Raw genomic sequence first — 21,061 nt, 5'->3', positions numbered from 1 at the left:
AATATGACTCCCAAGCCTATGCTTTAGCCACCATGTCTTTTAGTTTGATGCTTCCGAAAATGAAATAACATGAACTATAACATCAAGAACTAGAAATATGAGTACAAGGCACTGAAGTACCTAAGTAACTGTATGCTTTCAAGAAGTGGCCTGCCATCTTGAAAGGCTTGATATCCTTGGTACGGAATAGAACATGACCTATATTACTATAAAACTTTAGTGCTGAGTTCCACTGTAGAGTGTTTAAAGAAGCCATGCTATGACTCCCAACCTATATAGATCTAGTCTAGATCTGCCTCAAAATACCAGTCAATTAGAGCTTGCTCTTCTCAGTTTTCATGACCAGAAGATGCTTCAAAGAGTTGACATAAGACTTAAGATAATTTTGTACTTACCCAGCATCATTCCAAGCCCCAACTAAAAGGGTTTACCTTCTCCTCCAGACCTCTCTGTAGTACCTCTTTATATTTACTGATCCAGTACAGCCTGCCAGTCACATGGTCAAGTGTCAGTCCCACAGGCTCCTCCATGTTTACAACCGCAAGCACCTTCCTATCAGAGCCATCCATGCCTGCAGTTTCGATGGTCCTCATGCCTCTCTGACCCCTATTTATCCAATACAAGTACCTGAGAAAAGCAAAAGCACAAGGTGGAGGAGAAGCCCTATTCTGAACAGCCAGGCTCCCTCAGCTCTCTCGTGCGGGCCTCGTATTATTGTACTGCTAGGAATGCTGGAGATTTCTGCTCTTAAGACTCTGAAAACTTTGGCTCCACATGTTCAATTTAGACTTCAAAATTGAGAATTTTTTTTAGAGCAAACGAGACCTAGGTTGAAAAGGCTGAAGTGTTCTCTTATCAACTTAAATATCTAAGGTAACCAATGGTCTTGGATATATTCCAAAAAAAAAAAAACAAAACACTTACTTCTTGGCAGGAAACACGATCAGCTGCTCTGGCACGAGATCCTTTTCCAAAATCCTGACGTAGCCTCTGCCATCACTTAAACCAGCACAGATGACCCTTGCAAAGCTGCTGGCCCAATACAACTGTCCCGTGAACCAGTCCAAAGAGACACTGTTCACTGTTTTTAGTTCTGGGGACAGAGGAGACAGAATTATGTTCCTGTATTCTTCTACACCCATCTTAGCTTGAAAAACGAGACTCGGCCAGGACTTTTCTACAGCTTCTGGCTTCAAGCTATACAACAAGTCACATGGGACACCCGGGGAGTGACTATAAGATGCTTCCAATGCATGCTGGGCAGCAGGGAAAGAGGAAGACCTTAGCAAAAGCATAACCAAGGAATCTAAGAGAACAGGGCTTCAGGTTGGGGCAATATTTATTACATAAGTCTCAGGTGAATTATCACAAACTCTACCTCTTCACTGCTCTCAAGGGATCTCTACATGCCCAGAACTATGCTAAACACTTCTTCACATGCACTGTCTAGCTTAACCCTTGGGCCTAGTTACACAGAGAGGCAAATGTTATTGGCCTCATCTTAAGGAGGGTGGCTCAAAGGGGTTAACAACTTACTCAAGGTCATATACCTAGAGATGCAGCTGAGACTAACCTTGGCCTGAGCCCATGTTCCAAAACTTAATTTAACTCTACAGAATTCCTGTAGAGCATACAAACTGCAAAGCCTTATCTTAAATCGGGATTTTAGGTACTGTCATGATTCATGATAAGGGAATCATAGAGGTAGGTATCCAGATGAATACATATGTTTCTTACATTATATTTAAGTAGCTTTAAGAAGCTAAGACTCTTAACATCAAGAAATATACCTGGATAGAGAGGAACAAAGTTTGGCTTTCCAAGGACAAACACATTTAAGACTTCATCCACCCAAAAGTACATGCTTCGCTCAAGATCGTAGGCAACAGAAGTAGGCCTTGACTTTATAGGTATCAGAGTCTCATAGATGCCTGTTTTCCAATCCAGGACACCAAGCTCTCGATCTGCTGCTATCAGAATTCTAACAGCACCATCTGCAATAGAAGTAGAAGAGAAAATGACAAAATTACCTTGAAACCTACTTTCACACCATTCTCTTTGACTAAAGATGTCCCACTTCCCATGCCAACATCTATATATCCCTGAGGTCTGGACTAAGGCACATCCAGAGATCTAGTTGACCACAAGTCTCAACTCCTCCTCTGAACTCCAGCACATTAAAACAAATCTTTGGAACTTTTCCACCTTATCTGATTTCAGATTCAGCCCTCCTCATCGAGACAGAAGTCCTCTCTAAGCTTTGTACAGAACAACCGTGACTAATAAAAGTGTCCCATCATTAAAGAAGCACAGGCAAAGTAAAATGACACTGACTGGGTTTCTGCAGCACCTAGGTGGGTAGCAGATAGAATAACTAAGTCATTTTAAAGACAATTAATAGCAACTGACAGTTTGGCCAAGGAATGTTATAATAGCAGCTTCTTTATGGGAAGAATAAAGTCATCTCTAACACTAGACCTTAAGGTGAACCATCTAGATCACTTTTACTTATAATTACTGCTAAGAATAGAGCAGGAACTAGGCTTTGCTTTGGGTATCGGAACTCACCTATAACTTGACAGTTGGTGCCATTGTAAAGCTGGTAGCCTGGAACACACCCGCAGGAGTAAGAGCCTGGAGTATTATGACACAGCTGGTCACAAGGACTGTGTGCCATAGAGCACTCATCTATATCTAATGACAGAGAGCCAGGAGTTAGAGAAAGCCTGTGAACCTACTTCAGTATTTTTGTTCTTTTGGGCCGCTTTTTGGATGCTCTTTGGACATATATTATGTGGAGGTCACTATGCCAAGTGTTGGAATTGACAGTCCCCGCCTCCATAGAATTCCCATGCACATGAATGTAGTTCAGCAGAAATGTCAATATGGGGACTCTCGATGTTTGGTTGGCACAGCATATTAATCTATGTTACCCTAGCAACGGTCTTGGGGATGTGTCACTTGTCCGGCCAGCCAGAACCTAATTCAGAATGACAAGTGTTAAGGTCTACTGTGCCATGGGACAGGTCATCCATGATAATGAGAAAGCTAATGCCTCACAGGTATAACTGGCAAAATTTAAATTAGGTACTATTATGTCCCTCAAAGCCAGATGGTAGGAACCCTTTAGCGTGAGTCACAGGACTAGGAGAGATTTTTTTTTTTTTTTAAGCAGGAAGGAATATGGTTCCTTGATGCACTGCCAAGAAAACATTGTTCTTCTGAAACCACAGCATTCTAAAGTAGAATAATGCCTTTCCTAGCCCAGAGGAGGGATAATCAATATATCACTACAAGTCAAGCTCAGTGGCTAATCAATCACTGCAATGAGCCATAACCCAAAAAGGATGCTGTAGGAGCCTGAGCACGTGTGAAAAACACACACCCCTCCAAGGTCATGACCAGACATTGACTTCATACTTCTAATAGAGGATTAATAAATTGAGTTGTCCTAAAATAGGTTCATTGCCATTCTTCATGAATTCTTCTTAATGGGAAAGTAATTGTTGAATGTAACTCTGATTCTATCTAATAAACCGGGGCCTCTCCCCTTATATCCTTTCAGCCTAAGTGGGAAGGATTGCAGGAGGAACCCATGAAGAGAGACGGAGCTACTGAACAGGGGTCAGGGTGGCAGGATTTAATAAAGGAAACTCCTACCCTTTAGGACAAAGCATCAAGACAATAAATTTCTACCCTCTTAATCACGTGTTAGCCTAAAATACTGTCCTGTATTTTTATGGACGAGTACTATGAAGTAACAGCCATAAGCTTTTCAGATTATTACTGAATTGTGAAGATACATGAAACTTATTTCATCATTCTGACATCATAATCCCATTTTACAAAGGGCAAAAACAAGACATGAAGGCTTGAGTAACTTAGAGAAAATCAGCTAGGAGGAACAAGAAAGGGTAAACACAAATGGGCTGTCACTTCAGAATCTGTCCTGCCACCCATGCCACAGAACTCAGGCAAGGCCGTGAACTGGCAAGCATATTTACTCCATGGCAGAAACGCTTAAGCCCCATAAAAGGAAGATGCTAAACTTAACATTTTCTATTAGTCGGCAACAGTTAACCTGTACCTCCCACAAAATGAGGATGATAACAAGCGTTGGCAAGGACAGAGAAATTGAGACTCTTGTGCATGGCTGTTAGAAATGTCACATGGTACAGTCACTGTGGAAAACAGTTTGATAGTCCCTCAAAAGTTCAATTAAACACAGAATTTACCATATAATCCAGCAGTTCCATTTCTGGTATACTCCCAAGAGGTCTGAAAGCAAGGACTCAAACAGATACCTGTACACCGATGTTCATAGCAGCATTATCCACAATAGCCAAAAGGCAAACGCAGCCCACGTGTCCATGAACAGATGAATGGGTAAATAAAATGTGATATAATCAAACAATGGAATATTATTTGGCCTTAAAAAGAAAGGAAATTCTGACACGTTACAATATGCTAAGTAAAATAAGCCGGACACAATAGGACAAATATTGTATGATTTCACTCACACATGGTACTAGAATATAAGCAAATTCATAGACACAGAAAGTCCATTGACGTTATCAGGGGATCGGGAAGGGGGGCCTGAGGAGTTATTGTTTAATGGGTACAGAGTTTCTCTTGGGGAGGATGAAAAATTTCTGGAACTGGATATTGGAGATGGTTGCACAACATTATGATGTACAAGATGGCACTGAATTATACACTTAAAATGTTTAAAATGGTAAATTTCATGTTATATATGTTTTATGCAATAAAGACTTTTTTTAAAAAAGATGCGCCAAATGAAATCGGACCTCCACAGCTCTGACCATCAGGCTGTAGCTGCCATCCAGTCGCACACGAACACTGGACCCCCCAGTGGGTATCCCTGCACTGTCCCTCACAGCCCCCATTGGCCAGAGAACAGTTTTTACCTGGTAGAGAGAGGACAGTGATCAGTACAGTTGAATGCAATAAAGATCAAACATTTTATAAACCACACTGTGTCATAACCCTCTATATTGGTATGAGGAATGGAGACTAATTAAGCATAACTTTTGACCTTGACCTCTTACCCAAGAATGCAGAGGCTTTGGGGAAAACTAGAAAAGGGAACGTTAGGAATCATGAAGCAGGAACAATGACTTTCTAGGCAGACAGTCTAGACAATTTTAAGTGCTAGTATATTGTCCACCCACATGGAGAGACCAGCAACCTCTTCTCTATTTTCTCTGGAATTTATGGGTGACTGGATCTCCTTACCTTAGGAAGTGCTATAATAACTTACTAATCCCGGTGAATTATCTATACAGGACCAGAAGCCTGTACTTTGTTTTGCTGTTTATGTTCTTAGTATGTCTTTGTTCCTTCAGTAAGAAGTTTCTCTTGCAGCCTGTAACAGTACTAAAGAGGTTTCATCATTCATGTCTAAGGTAAAATTTTGGGGTGGGGTCGGGGGAGATAAGAGAAAAATGACAAAATGACCTAGGGACAGATGCCCATTCTCCCTCCGCCCCAACTCAAACCAACAGTGATTTTTACAGTGAGAACCACGGGTTTAAAAGCCAGAGCTGCTGGCTCAGTGGCCTCCTCACCTGCCAATGGTTTCCCTCAGTCTTTCCTTTGTTAAATCCTTAAAGAATCTGCCATTTTGTCTTAAACAAACGGTTTGCTTCTCGGTGGCTGTTTGTTCTTTATTCCGGAAATTTAGGAGCAACCTAATTTGAGGTGTTTAGCTAGTCTGTTTCCTTAAAGCTACACTGTGAAAATAACTCGGAGTTTTACAGCTCAGGTGGCATTTGCTCACATGCAGGAGACCAAAGCCAAGGGGGGAGCTTATGAAATGTGAGGGATCCGTCACTGAAGGACAACTGCCTGCGTGGGAGTTTCAGTCCCAGTGTGCTCTCACCGAGTGGACTCCCGACGGTAACTAAGGCATGGGTCATTTGACTTCACTGTCTCATCTCCCTTGTAAAGCCAGGCAACTGGCTTCTTACCACAGGTACTGGGCTCATCAGTTCCATCTGCGCAGTCTGCTTCCCCATCACACACCAGGGATTCCAGGAGGCATTTTCCTTGGTCACATCTAACCATGCCTTCTGGACAGGAAGCTGTGTAGGAAGGCAAAGGTTCTTGTTCACTAATAATTATGTGGGAAGTAGAAACAGAGAACTCTTACAGTGGGTAAGGTGACAGTATTTCTACAACCCAAAGCAAGTCTAGGTAGGAAAGAAAGTTTTATTTTTTTAAAGCCAAGTTTCCAGGGAATTGGGAATTAAGAACTTAACAACAAAGGTATTACGACCTCTAGGCACCGGATTGAAACAGTATTGAAACTGAATCAAACTAGTATTAAATAGTTCTAATTAAAATTGAGTTAAAATCAGTCAACCCTAGCCCTAAAAGATGTACATATTCTCTTAAGAAACCAGGTTTATATTTTATAGTAGAAATGTTAGAATCTGAATGTAGTTGATGTTGCAGAATTAACTCCAGAAAGGAAAGACCGAATGGGATCGTGGTTCCCCAAGAAGCTGGAGGTTCCACCAGACTGTGCATGTGGGCTATGGAAAGAAATATGGCACTCGCCAAGTTCTTTGGGGTTTTCACCTTTAAAGAGGGGTTCTCCCCTTCCACAATTTACTGCACAGGATGTGAGGCCTCTGTTAGGGGGCTCTGGCCATCGGCCATGATGAATCATGGAACCATTCCAGGCAATGCTTCAAGTGCCCATTGCAGAGTTACTATCCAGGCACTGCTTTATGTTTCCATGGGTGACTAAGTCTCAGCAATTGCTAGGAAATGTCCTGTTTTTAGACATAGGGTGTTAGTCTCAGGCACAGGAATTAAAACGCAACTTGCAGCAAGCAGCCCCCATGAAATGACCTTCCCTTTAAGTGAATGGGGGAGGGCAAGACTCACCGCAGACGTCCTCATCTGAGGAGTCCCCACAGTCATTGATGCCATCGCACTTGGAGCTCTCCATGACACACGCCTTGTTCTTGCACTGCCACTGTCCAGCCAGGCAATGGCCCTGGGGGCAGCGGGCTTTATCCAGCCCGTCTTCACAGTCTTCCCAGTCGCCGTGGAGTTCCCAAGCATCGCAGCACTCAGAACTTCCTGGACACTGGATTTTTTGTTCTGGACATGCTGTCGATATCTCTAAAAGATAAGGGTTGGCTCAGTGAGACAGGAATGATGTTCTACAGCCTCAGTTATTTGGGGATTTATGGTTTGTGCAGGGGCTTTTGTCTATAGAAAGTCAAGAATTGGAGCCGATGGTAATCATTGGAGATACGGACATGACTTTGTATACCGAAGTTTCACCTCAAATAAATTGGGGGAAAAAGTCAATAAAGCTAATAATATATTTTTTATTTTAGGTAATTTTGAAACTGGAGAAGTGGGTAAAAATGTCACCCATAGCATCAGAGACAGCTGAACACCTGGGTTTCGCACATATGGCATAAGGCTATTTAGTGACTTGCTTGTTTCACCTAATGCTATTGATACTAATCAATGTGCATAATAAACAGAGAACCTGAACAAAGATAAAAGTTGTACATACCACAGTTAACCTCATCGGAGCCATCTAAGCAGTCACCAACACCGTCACAAAGCCAGCGGAGGGAAATACATTTCCCATCATCGCACTGCCAGGCTCGTGGATGTCCGTGACATATTTCCTCTGTGGGCCAGCAACAGTGTTCAAGAAGAGGCAGAAAGGAAGAGGCGTTTTTCAGGACACTAGCAGCTTTTAAATGTGGGCTTCACTTTAACTATTTTCATCAGCTATGGAATAATGAGTTCCCGATTTGCCAGTGGAACCAACCCCAAACTTGCTTCCCCTTTGCATGTTACCCCTGACGATATCACAGTATCCTTACCTTACCAAGGGATCATCACTTAGCAGATCAATAAAGCTTATCCTCCTCATCATTCCCCTAGATCGCTGTTACCCAGTAAAACCTTCGGTGACCATGGAAATGTTTTATGCCTGTCCTGTCCAAAGTGGTGGCCATTAGTCACATGTGGCTATGGAGCACTTTATTTATTTATTTATTTATTTATTTATTTAGAGCACTTTAAATGTGGCTGGGATGACAAGAGAACCAAATTTATATTGTTTTATTTATTTAAATCATCACATGTGGCTAGTGACCACATTTTATAGGTCAACTTCTTTGCCTCCTTTGATGTTTGAGACTATATTAAGATCTAAGACAACTCGGAAACTGTTAGCTTTTGGTTTAATTAAACCTTCAAATACTTCCACCTAAGTATGCCTACTGGCAGCAGCCGGCATATAAATATAAAGATATAAGATAAACATAAACTTGGGGAGTTGGGGTGAAGTGTATGGGGGACACAGCACAAGGCATTTCTGCAAGTATAAACTTTTATTCTAACCTATAATGTTACTCATTTTAATATCAAAGGTTTCATGCTAAATTAGTTACAGTAAGTGACCACCAAGAATATGTGCATGGGGTATAGCAAAGGAATGTAACCCTTACCAAGTACTTTGGGGGTTTCCTCCTTTAAGGAGGACTTTTCTCCTTCCATATTCGCTGCACAGGCTGTGAGGCATCTGTTAGGAGGCTTCCCTTGTACACAGGTGCACGCGTCCCTTCTGGGGCTTTGAGCCTTTCAGCACAAAAGGACTTGAGCCGTATTTCCACAAGACATTTACCAAGTGGCTAACTTGGCTCCCATGATGTTGCAGCTTTCTTTATATTCATTTTGCAAAGTTGTGTTTTAGTTGTATAAATGTCTAAGCACATAAAAGCTGAACTAGTTTAGCATATATAAAAGTAATTGTGTGCCCTGGGATGGGCAAGGGTTTCCTATAAAGGAATGTCAGTAATATCCCAGTTTGAGTAACTGCCACAGATGTTTAAGGCTGAATTTAAGGAAAGGAGCCAGATTTTTGCTGGATTTTCCATCCCAACTAGCCTTCTATTTGTTTCTTTAGCAGGGGTACCAACACTTAAAGAGACATTCCTGGCCTTACTCAGTGAATGGCTGCAACAGCCCGGAGCACTCAATATTTCTGAATTCCCTTAAGAGGCTAAAAACCACAAGAACTGAACTGACACTGTCACTGTCGGCCAGGTGCGTATAAGTAAGGGCCGGGCATGAACACGTCCCTGATCCATAGAAGAAGGGCTTACCACACTGCTCGTCGGTCCCATCAGGGCACTCTCGCTCTCCATTGCAGAGCCAGGCCACGGGAATGCATCTGTCACCACACACGGCTTGCCTTGTCGTGTTACACTGGGCTTCATCTGCACGGGGCAGCCAAGAGCAAAGCTGTGAGAGTTCCTGGCTTCCTTGGGTGCAAGAAAGCACCTGTTCATGATAAGCTGCGGTCAAAGGTTCTTCTGGAAGATCTTCAACTAATACCCAGGAGAAGAACAGAGGGGTTTGGTACCCTAAAACCCACATGAGTTGGACAATGTTGATCCTTGGGAGCCATGCTTTCTGGTGTTCTGGTGGTGTTGCTGAGTACTGCCATTTGCCTCCATTTTCCTAGTAGGATGGGTGGACTTATATTTGTGTTTAAAGAGACATACACACTTCTTCCAGCTCTCGTTCAGTCTTAAAGACTCAAGAGTATGAATAGTTGCAAGTTTAGAGGTCTAGGCTCAAAGTACTTGACTCTAGTTTATTGTTATTATTTTATTTATTTAGTTTTAGAGAGAGGGGAAGGGAGGGAAAAATAAAGAGAGAGAAACATCAATGTGTGGTTGCCTCTCATGCAACCCCAACTGGGGACCTGGCCTGCAACCCAGGCATGTGTCCTGACTGGGAATCAAACTGGTGACCCTTTGGTCCTCAGGCCGGTGCTCAATCCACTGAGCCACACCAGCCAGGGCTTGACTCCAACTTATTTGTACATATGTATTGATGCATCTCAAAATGAGATTTCAGAGTTTGGGGTCCTACATACTGTCTTTATAGGAATGTCTCTAATAGCCTGGTTACAATATTTTTAAACTTTCAGTTAGTTGCATGAGATTGAGTCACACTATCAGTTTTATTCAAGTCATGAACTTATGTTTATCAACCTTGAATGATTAATGGTCAAAAATAAGCCTGTTATGGAATATGGCCCTCAAAGGGAAGCCCCAGGAAAGCCTGGCTGTACATAATTTACTATACTGTCCTTACTTTCAAAGAGGAAAAGACCAATCCTACAAAACATAAGCCACGTGCCCCATACTAGCAGACATCTCTACAAGATGCAATGAAAACCCAGCAGTCCTACTCCCAGGGATAGTCTGTGCATAGGGAATGGAAGGTGGTATGCAAATGTACGTAATGGAAATTGACAATGAGAGTCTATTGTGTAGATATATTCTCTCGGGTAATGAACCATGTCTTTGCCTTACCTGTATCCCTGTAAGATAGTGCTTTTAGCATAATCACTCAGTGTTTGACATTTCAATGGCTAGCTTATAAAAACATTTTAAATAAAATATTCAGGAAGTATTGGTTATTAATGGATAGCTAATAACTTTGTCATGTATTCATGTATCACCCAGGCAATCTCACTTAACGTGACCAAAACCATTAAATTGAGAGCAGATGATGTTACCAACCACTAACACGGGAGCACAGGCTCAGTCTCCAGGCTACCCAGGTTGGGGTTTTGGTTAGACCACTTCCTAACAGCATGACCTTGGACAAGTGACATCCTCTCTCTGAGCCTTGGGTTTCTTGTCTATAAAATGAGGCTAGTAAATGAGTAATTCTAAAAGGAAGGTTCAAGGATTAAATGAGCACAGAACGATGTGGCACAGTATCCACCACAGAAATGCTCATAAAGCATCGATTCTGTTGCTCCTTCTTCCAGCAGATCCTTCCAGAGGGATCCCCGTTCAGATTACAGTCATCCCTCAAAGACTCACTGCCGGTGAGTCACACCTGGAACAATATTTTGCCCTAGTGATTCTCAGTCTGGAGACCAAATGTGCATATACATTCTATACACGATCTGCAGATAGATCTTAAATACTACTTTACAAATTTATGTAGATGCTTGCCGTGCGTAAACAAGATACTTAGTTATAAACCTATTTATGTATTAGATTTATGGTAGCTTTCTCATACTCTGTCAGTATACAAAGCATGTGCTTTTCCAAGTTACACAATATAAAGATGTCTTCCTATAAGAAGACATTGGAAAGCACCGTTTAGTAAAAAAGAGAGAGAGACAGAGAGTAACTTTAATGACATTTCGGAAGTGGTGTAGACAGACCACAGAGCAAGGGCTTCCAACCACCGCTGGTTAGCTAGCATCCCTCCTGGATAACAAACGACTCAGGTGCTAAGTGGCATCTCCTCCAAACTACTTAGCAGCACCTTGACTAAGAAAGGGTCCGCATAAGCTGTACTGATTTAAAGCGGCCTTCCATCCACGGGGCCCTGTCGGGAGCACCGGCCAAGAGGACTAACCCAGCTCGCAGGTCAGGCGGTCTGATAAAAGCCGGGTACGTCCTACCCTTGGCTCGGTCACCAGCCACTTCGGGAACTGCGGGCGTCTCAGTCACGCTGGGACTCCGGCTCGCCTCTCCTTTGCTCTGGGTTCTGTCTAAACCCAGGGGTACCAGTGCCGCAGGATGTGACTCCTAACTGCACTTTCTCCCCATGGGTTTCTGGAGCGCGCCACCGCTTCCCGAGGTCCCCAGGCTCAGTTTGCTGCCTGGGGAACCCCAAGCGGCGAACCCATCAGAGACCCCGGATAAAAAAGCGAATCCCTCTGGGCCTGGAAGTCGGGACAGGAAGAGCCTAGGAGGGCGGGTGCGCCCCCAGGGAGGTGTGACATCGGCGCCCTTTCCCACCGCTTGAGCCCGGGAGAGGGAAAGACGCGAACTCATCCGCTGAGCGCTCCAGCCTCCCACCCGCAGGGCGGCCTGGCGACTCACCTGGCGCCCCCTCCGATGGCCAGCCTCGCCCTCCTAGATAAAAGATCACAGCAGACGGGGCAGGGGGCACACACTCAGCAAGGGTCCCCAAGCTCTCCTGCACCCCCGCGCCCTGCAGCGCCCCGCAGCCCCCCCCCCCGCCCCCTGCCTCCCCTGGTCGTCCGTGCGCGCGGGTCCAGCTCACCTGCCCTGGAGCCCTCGAGGCCGCCCAGCGCCGCCAGCACCGGCGGCAGAAACAGAAGGAGCGCCCGGCGCCCCATGGCCGGGGAGGGGACAGGACGCTTGGGACCCCGCGCTGGTGCCGGTGCCTCCCGGCAGGAGCTGCGCTCTCCTGAGGAAGCCCCAGACTGGGAGGAGCGCGGGGGCGCCCGGGGCGGGCTTTATTCCCGCTCCCGCCGCTCACTGGGGACCGCTGGGTGGGGGTGAGGGGCTGTTGGCGCCGCAGCTCCCGGGGGAGCGTCTCCCAGGACGGAGCGGGGGCTGCAGGGACAGCGCTGTGTCTCCCGTCGGTCTCTGCCGGGATCCTCGGGGACCCTGCCCCTCCTGCAATGGGACAGCAGACTCTCAGCTAATTCAGGGACTGGCCCTTGCCACGCTTGGGGGCAAGGTAGGGGTGGTCGGCGACACTCAACTAAAGGCTTCGCAAACTTTCATGTGCCCAAGAATCACCTAGAAACCTCCTTAACACGCGGGCTCCACTCCTGCAGATCTGGGGCGGGGTCTGAGATCCTGACAAATTCGGAGGTGATGCCTATGTTGCTGGTCCTTAGACCTCACTTTGAAAAGCCAGGGTTTAGTAGCTTCCAAGCTGAGGACATCACCTTGACGGCAGGTCTCTGGGGTCCTCTGCCTCCTGTTCTCCCAGCCACCTATGCAGAATTCGGCTTTCCCGACCCTGAGTCTGTAATGACAGCTCCCAGGCGTCAGTCCTCTTTGCTTGGTGACGGGCAAACTGTAACCACAAAGGACAACATCACCAAAGCCCTGGGAAACATCATCCCCCTTTCAGTCTGAACCACTGCCCGGAATGGATGCTTTAATGAACAACTGGACATGGACGTGGACGGAACCTCATGGGTCCAAACCAGAGTCAGACATAATCCCTGTTGGGCTGGGGATTCACAGGACTAGAAGAAGGTAGAGGTCATTTTATCCAAATGTTGCCGTTTAGGGATGAGATGATGGACCAAAATGAGAGTTTGTGACAATTTGCACAGGCAGAGACCACGCCCTTACTTAGCTAAGCTGTGACATTCCTTCTTTCTCATACAGCAGGAGAAGTAAGTGTCAGGTTCTTGGAGAGAACATGATGGAGTCAGAATTTAGAATGTGAAACTGGTAAGGAACATTTATAATGTTTGGGAATGAAAGGCGGCAATAAAACACCGGGGAAAAATAGAAACAGCGAAGTGAATTGCAAAGTGCCTCCTTAGCTTTTATTTGCAACACAGTACTCCAACAGCTTCCTTGTAAATCATGCCTCCTCTTCATGTTCACTGCTGGTCCCATCAAACCACCCTTTGAAAACGGCAGAAGGCCATCTGCTCCGAAGTTTCCTTTAAATTCCTTGTATGCTCTGTGTAAGCCAAAAGAACACGTCTGCTTTTAACAAAAATCTCCTGAGATAGCATATTGACTTCTGCCGAAATGATGCTGTTTGGGAACCGTAATACTTCAGATCTTTAATGGTGTTCAGTGGCACAAATAGAGCAATTCAGGGTTATAACGACATAGACTAGTTTTCCTCCCAGGAAGGCACTGAAGCTAGTGGTAAGTACCTGGGTCTGGGATATGATAGACATGGGTTCAAATCTCAGCTAAGTGAGATTTTATATGTACATACAGATGGGAGGTTTATACTGTCATAAATAGTCAACATCTCTATGTATGGCGTCAAGTGGACACTAGACTTATCAGGGTGATCACTTCATATATTATATAAATATCTAATCACTATATTGTACACCTGAAACTAATATAATATTGTATGTCAACTGTAACTGAAAACAATTTTTAAAACAGTCAATATCAGTTCTTAATAACCCATACCACCTGAAGAAGCAACAGACACGTAATATAAATAGTTCAAATAGTGTTTGATCTTATTCTTTCTTGGTGACATGTATTGTCCGTCTCTCCCCACATTTGACAGTTCATCTTTTAAATCTATTTTGCCAGTCTGTTGATAAGCAGAATAATGCACCTCCCCCCAAGAGTTCACATTCTAATTCTTGGAACCTGTGACTATGTTACCTTATAGGGCAAAGGCACTTTGTGGGCATGATTAAATTAAGAATCTTCAACTGGGGAGCTTATACTGGGTTGTTTAAGTGGACTTAATGCAATCATGGGTATCCTTATAAAGGAAAGTGGAAGGCAAGTGAGTTGGTGAAGAAAATGTCATGATGGAAGCAGAGGTTGGAGTGATGCAATCGCTGGCTGGAGGTCAGCAGTCAAAGACTGTGGGAAGCTTCTAGAAGCTGGAAAAAGCAAAGAAATGAATTCTGCCCTATAGCCAGCCCCCAGAAGGAATAGCAGCTCCCAAACACCTGGCTTTTGCCCAATAGTGCCTCTTTCAGATTTCTGATCTCCAGAACTATAAGATAATAAGTTTGTGCTGTTTTAAGCCACTGTGTTGGTAATTGTTACAGCAGCAACAGGAAACTAATACAGATGCCTGTGGCCTTATTCATGCTCTTCTGCAAGCTTTACTGTTCCTTCCTCTGTTCATTACATTTGGCAGCAGCATAAGGATCGTGGAAGTGTATGTGTTTGGGGGATTGTCAAGAGAAAAAAGCACCCGTTTAGAATGCTTGTCCTGGTCCTCCAAACTTTGTCATCCTTACAAGGCCTGGCCCATCTTGCCTCCTCCTTGGGGCCTCCTCAACAGGTATTACCTATGAGCCCTGCCATTGGCCAGGCTTTCTGCCTGAAGGCGATTTCCAGACTGGAGCCCACACAAGAAGTGGGGGAGAGTGAGAGAGAGAAGGAGAGCGAGAACAAGAAGGCGGTAGAGGGAGAAAGTGAGAACAAACTTAAAGTTCTGCTTTTATGGGAGTTATGAGTAGGGTCCCTAGGCTTTCATGAGTTCATCTTTCTTGGTGAATTGGAAACAGAAGAGTGGGAATTGAAGCGTGAGAAGGGAAAAGCAAGCAGCTGTGCAGGTCGACCAGAGCTTTCTAAAATAAGGAGCTTCGTGTGTGGAACAGCCTAGCTCTTTCTCTAGCTGTGTAGCTGGCAATATGGGTCCCCCCACCCCTAGATAAATGTCTTTGAAGTGGATACCTCAGCAACCAAAAGCTTCATGTCAGGCACATACAATTAAAAACAAGAAGTTAATTGTCAGGAATTTACAGTACAGCCCACCTTGCATTCCTGAGATAAATCCATCCTGCTTGGTTATAAACATAAATTTGTTCTGAAGAAATAGAGCGTGGTTCATGAGATACACAGAACAACTGACTTGGGAGAATATGAGCGGGTTGTTAGCACAGTACATATATGTAAACAGTAATCTAGTGAATACTGTGATCCTTGTGCAGGTAGAAATTTGCAAGGGTGCAATTCATAACAAATAAACTAATAAACAATGGGGTGACTTGCTATAAAGCTCTATACCAATGACAGATAACCAAAAAACATTTTTTTGGTGTTATATGTATTTTATTTTCCAGCTCTGTAAAACTTGCTAATTTATGTATGTTCAAGCATAGTGAGTCTCCACGAGTGAGCTGTTTCACTGACACCTTATTCTCTGCCGGGTTGGGTAGCCAAGAACCATGTGGGTGTCCGTGTGTGTAGCAAAGAGCTAAAGGGAACAAATGTTGGATGGTGACATGCCAGGAGATACTGGCCTGGAAAGATTTCACAGAAGAGGTAAAATTTCAGCAGCAATGGGAAAGAAAAACGCTACAGAAGATCATTCAGGCGGCAGGTCAGCTCCGTGTTCCTTTTCATCGCTGCTGCTCTGGCTATGTGGCAACTTGGATGGCTTTGGAAGAACCCATCTGTGTGACTGTGAGCACCAGAGAGCACCTCTTCCAGGCCTCCCTGGCGGCTGTCCATCAGGGCCACCTAATGCACAGATTGGTAATGTGACCTGGTGTGACAGCAGACATTTTGAAAATGTCTAAGCTTTTTCGCCTCTCTGGACTTCATATATAAAATCAGAAGGTGGATATTTGTCTTCTTCCAGATCTTTTGGGAAATATAAAAGCCGTTGAGGTGGGGGAAGAATTGAAAACAAATCCTGAACACTTTTTAGTCATTTGCTTATTTTTGTAGCATGGACAGAGTAATTTTGAAATGATTATGGATATATTAAAGTATTGAGCAAATAACTAAACATGCTGATATGTTGGGAGCCAAATTCTAACTGTGGAAGAAGGGACATACAAATATGACTTTCACTGTCAAATCTTGGGACAGTTTGAGCACCAAAACCATTAAGTATAGTACTGAATTACAAACCATTGAAAACATATGGATTAATGAGCCAATAGATTAGATAGATGACAGGTAGGTAGATAGATAGATGACAGATAGATAAATATAGTGACAAGAGAGGGCTATTGCTTACAATAAAATACAACAGCTGCCCTGGTTGGTGTGGCTCTGTGGATTGAGCACCAGCCTGTGAACCAAAGGGTCACAGGTTCAATTCCCAATCAGGGCACATGCCTGAGTTTCGGGCCACGTTCCTGGTTGCAGGCATGTGAAAGGTAATCACACATTGATGTTTTGCTCCCTCTCTTTCTCCCTTCCCCTCTCTCTAGAAATAAATAAATAAAAATTGTTAAAAAGTGGCAACAGCTGACTGGCAAATGTGCAGGGGGTGATAGAGCTGGGAAACCACTATTTTGCAAACATGATAAGTAATGATCGGATCAGGGAAGAATCATCAATGGCTGATATTGTACATATGGGGGGCGGGACTGATAAGAAGCAGGGCAGTTGCCTGGCAATAGGGCAACTGTTAGTTGCAAGGGAGGAAAACAAAACCACCATTGTACAGTGGAGAACCGGACAGCAGCCTGCGTAGGTGATCAAAGCCAGCATCACCAGCGGTGACAGGTAGGCACCGCGTCGGGGCAGGTGAGCTATCCTGAGGAAAGCAGCCTCCTTAGACAGCCATGAGCTGTGAATGCAAAAGCTGAATCTGATCACAGTGGCCTCGCTGGAAAACAGAGAATAAACAACATTCTATATTTTAAATGTCTGGAGGAGTCTACTGTTTAAAAAAAAGAGTTAATGTCATAAAATACCAAGAAAGGCTTTGAGTGTTCCAGACTAAAGGAGGCTAAAGAAACACAATTAAATGTGATACCCACCCCTAGACTGGATCCTGCACCAGAGGTGGGGGTGGAGATTCTGTAAATGACTTTAAGTCAACTGACAAAATGTGACTATGGACTATGCATTAGATTAAAACATTATAAAAATATAGACTTGTTAAACATAACTATGCTGTGGATATGTAAAATAGCATTCTTCGTACAAAACATACTCTAGTGTTTAGGGATCAAAGTAGATATAAGGGTATATATGCAATTTATCTTCCAGTGGTTCAGAAAAGAATTACATCTGTGTGTGTGTGGGTGTGTGTGTACAGAGAAAGCAAATGATAGAAGGATTCTGGGTAAAATGTGAACAATAGGTAAACCCGAGTAAAGGGCTTTACAAATGTTCTTTGTGCTAGTTGTATTTCTCTAATTGTAAAATTGTTTCCAATTTTTTTTAAAGTCATACCTACAAATTCAAATTTTATGAATACAAGATAGGTATAGGAATGGAAAATTAAGACAGTGAGAAAGCAAAAGCATTCCTAGGTCTCCACGTGGTGGGAGGGAGGACTAATGATGTCGAATGTTCAGGGAGTCAGAGTGACTGTGTGATCTTTAAAATATCGACAGAGACTTCGAGCCTTAAGCGCGAGTTAAAATATACGAGCAATATAGTAAAATGTGTATTGCCTGTGAGGAAGGAGGGCAGGGAGAAGAATTTTTTAAATTAACATGCTGATTAATCAGAAGAAATTGGGGAGGGGGAAGCATGAACAACAACAGATGCAATAGATACAGCAAATAGTAGAATAAAGTAAGAAGGACGGCAGGAAGTCAAACCTATGGGAAGAAATGTGAACAGCGTGCCCTCGGTCTCAGTGAGAAGGACTCTCAGATATTGAACTGCATGCTCTCTACAAGAAACACATTTTTAAAAATTTCATGGTAAGTTTAAAATGAAGGGATAGGAGAAATAAGTCAGGCACATGCAAACCAAAGAAGATCTGATGAAATGAAATTCAAAAGCAACAATTTGATATCATCTCTAGGAGAGTCATAGGGATTCATAGTGGTGAGGAATCCTTTTATACCTCCCAGCTTCTATTCATCTCTAAAAGGATCTACCGTTTCCTTGGCAACACAATCAAAAGGGGATAATTTGTTCCAGAAAAAATAACATTAATGATTGATGATGGCTGTCACAGACTATAATTTCAAAGCTATCTCTCATTAAATATTGACTAATAAGAACGTCCTAATACTGAGAAAGACGATCTAATTCTTTTTTTTTTTTTTACATAAAGAAACACGAATACATGATTCTTTAGACTTTAAACTCGTGATATCAGATATCTTCATGTTGAAGAACAGCCAGGATGGTTTCAAATGGTGTGTTGAATTCACTAAATGTATGGCTGCTAGAATCTTCCAGGTCCTTCTGTGAGTCGCTGGACCCAAGCAGAGGAGACCCTACCACACAGTTCCGCAGGGGGATTGGTGGACGGGCTTTTTGTTTTTTTCATGCCCGAATTTCTGCTGCCACCTACAGTCTCAATCTGGGCACAGCTCTCTTTCACGCTCCTTGCCTGCCCTCCAGGCCAATGCGTCGTGGAGATGCGTGGGTCACCGACGTCAGACACAGAGCAGTGCAGGGGCCGCGGGCACAGCGGGGCAGGGGCGCCCGAAGGCTCCGCAGGACACCTTATAACCTAACACCGTATATCGGAAGCCAGCTCCTGCTCTTCGCTCTTCACTCAGATCCTTCCTTTACCAAACTTGTCCGTCGTCTTCCTCAAGCTACAAAGAACATATCAGCAATGGTGCAAACCTTTCTTCTTCCAAGTTCCTGTTCTCTTGTTTTTTTCCATTTACATTATATAACTTTAGATGCGTTCATGTGACTGCCTCCTACACTAAGAAGGGCCTTTTCTGGGCAGTTTTCTGTCTTCTTCGTTTGGCTTCACCCTGACCCCATGCTCCTTCATTCCCTTCACCGTAGTCCCCACTTAATTACAGATGTTACATTTGGCACCCCATGTTTATATACTCAAACACTTTGGGGGAGAGACACTTCTTTATGTGCGCGCCTATAAAATGTCCAGGCTGCGGTTTGTCGTGAGCCTTCGCACACTCAGCTTCCGCAGACTCTTGGCCAGAAGGGCCCAGAACAGACCTACTTTAACCCTGCCCCTGGGCGCCTGCTTAACAAAGCCTCTAGGTTAGATTATTCTCCTCTTACAGATCTTGTGGATCAAAGACTTAGTGATGGTCCCAGGCAAAAAAAAAAAAAAAAAAAAAAAAAATCTGTATTTTGTCTGCTAGAACAGACACAAAGATGTGTTTTTATATCTAATATCTCTCTAGCTCCTTTTGAAACCCATTTTATAGAATAAATACTTATTGGATCCTCTGTTCTTAAGATCCTTAAAACTTAATTGAGAAAACCAATCCTAAAGGAGAAAGTAATGTTAATTCCAGGGGAATTCAAGTAGTCTGAAGTTTCACCCCGAACTTTCAAATGCCAGGTTCCCACCTGCAGGCCGTGTGGCACTGGGCCAGACACTTAGCCTCTCGGAGCCTCTGTGTCTGTTACAGACTTTTTGTTGTAAGACTTGAGCTAATATATGCAAAGCACTTAGCAAAAGCCAACCTCTGGGCTGGGAGGGGGGAGCAATGGGGGAAAAATGGGACAACTGTAATTGAATAACCAAAAAATAAAATTAAAAAAAAAAAAAAAAAAAAGCCAACCTCCCCCACCTGCCCCCTCGCTCCCTCCTTCCTCCTTTCCTGCCAGAGTCAGGGCTGCAACTGGTCTGCAGCTCCCCACCCACCCCACTTTCCATCCTTCATGCGTTCCCCCCAGTAAGCCTCCTGCACACTGAATCCTAAATTGGTGTCTGCTTCTCACAGGACCCCAACTAATATAAGAAGCCTAATCGTACAGTCACTGTGGGCCACAAAGGACATAGATGGCTTCAGTGGCATAGATGTGACCAGGCTGACCGGAGGGGAGTGAGTCCTGCAGACCTGCGTGATCTCCAGAGCAGCTCAGGCGGCGGGGGTGAGGGGGACAGCTCTGGATCATTCACTCAAGTTGGGAGTCCGACTGCAGACAGAGTCAAAGGGGCTGGGCTATCTGGAGCAGTCAGAGGGGAGCCCGCTGGGGCTGAGGGGGCTTTTGCCAGAGGAAGGGGAGGGGGTGAAGGAGCTCAGGAATTTTGCTCTGTAAGTTTTATCTTTAGCTGTGGAATGCGAAATCTTGTCTTCTGTCAAATGAATTCTAAGCAAGTGTTTAAGGAAAGATAGCTCATGGCATTGGATAGTCTAAGGCTGATCCCAGACACAAGTGTAATTGCTGCAGAGCTAGATACCCAACTTAAAAAATAACTGTAAAAAGTCTGTAAGGGTAAATTGGGGAGAACAGTCCAGTCATTTTACCACTAGGAGCCTTAGTCTGAGGACACTCAATAGAATAAAGGAAATGAGACCAGGCGAGCTCTGAGTTCCACCGCAGCTCACCTGACCTGCATGCACTTCCCGGCATGCCTGAACCAGGCGTGGTGGCGCCATTTCAAACTCTCATTTCCATGCCTGGAGATGCTGGGCTAGTTTTATGCGGCCGGTTCTTGCCATCATGTCACCAATAAAAGATTTACCAACACATATATCTTCCTTGTCACGTGAGACTTTCAAGTTTACCAGTTATAAACAATTTTAGTGGACAGTTTATACTGACGAGTGTTTGAGCAGTTGTCAATAAGATGTGCCCTTTATTGATTTTTTCTCCCTTGTATATCAGGACTGAAAGGGAAGAGGCTCAGGGTATATAAATGTGAATGAAGCAGGAGCTCTTAC

The 21,061-nt window shown here is 44.1% G+C and overlaps 1 protein-coding gene across 1 annotated transcript in view; it reads right to left on the bottom strand.

The window, feature by feature from the left end:
- The window catches only part of LOC149996529 (low-density lipoprotein receptor-related protein 2-like), a 48,490-nt gene extending 27,714 nt beyond the window's left edge, over positions 1–20,776 (bottom strand). The window contains exons 1-14 of the mRNA XM_090258227.1: positions 20,726–20,776; positions 15,838–15,998; positions 12,746–12,876; positions 12,109–12,467; positions 11,633–11,957; positions 9,168–9,392; positions 7,562–7,681; positions 6,916–7,155; positions 5,991–6,104; positions 4,809–4,928; positions 2,569–2,694; positions 1,791–1,994; positions 925–1,093; positions 459–627 (exon numbers count right to left, since the gene is read on the bottom strand). Coding sequence (XP_090114353.1) covers positions 459–627; positions 925–1,093; positions 1,791–1,994; positions 2,569–2,694; positions 4,809–4,928; positions 5,991–6,104; positions 6,916–7,155; positions 7,562–7,681; positions 9,168–9,392; positions 11,633–11,957; positions 12,109–12,467; positions 12,746–12,876; positions 15,838–15,998; positions 20,726–20,776 — 2,514 coding nt within the window. The remainder of the gene's footprint in view (positions 1–458; positions 628–924; positions 1,094–1,790; positions 1,995–2,568; positions 2,695–4,808; positions 4,929–5,990; positions 6,105–6,915; positions 7,156–7,561; positions 7,682–9,167; positions 9,393–11,632; positions 11,958–12,108; positions 12,468–12,745; positions 12,877–15,837; positions 15,999–20,725) is intronic.
- Positions 20,777–21,061: the final 285 nt, after the last annotated feature.

Source organism: Furipterus horrens, unplaced genomic scaffold (genome assembly GCF_987537825.1).
Source record: "Furipterus horrens unplaced genomic scaffold, mFurHor1.1.pri manual_scaffold_12, whole genome shotgun sequence".
NCBI lineage: Eukaryota > Metazoa > Chordata > Mammalia > Chiroptera > Furipteridae > Furipterus > Furipterus horrens.
Note: the sequence above shows the minus strand (reverse complement) of the source record. Positions and strands in the feature narration are given on the sequence as shown.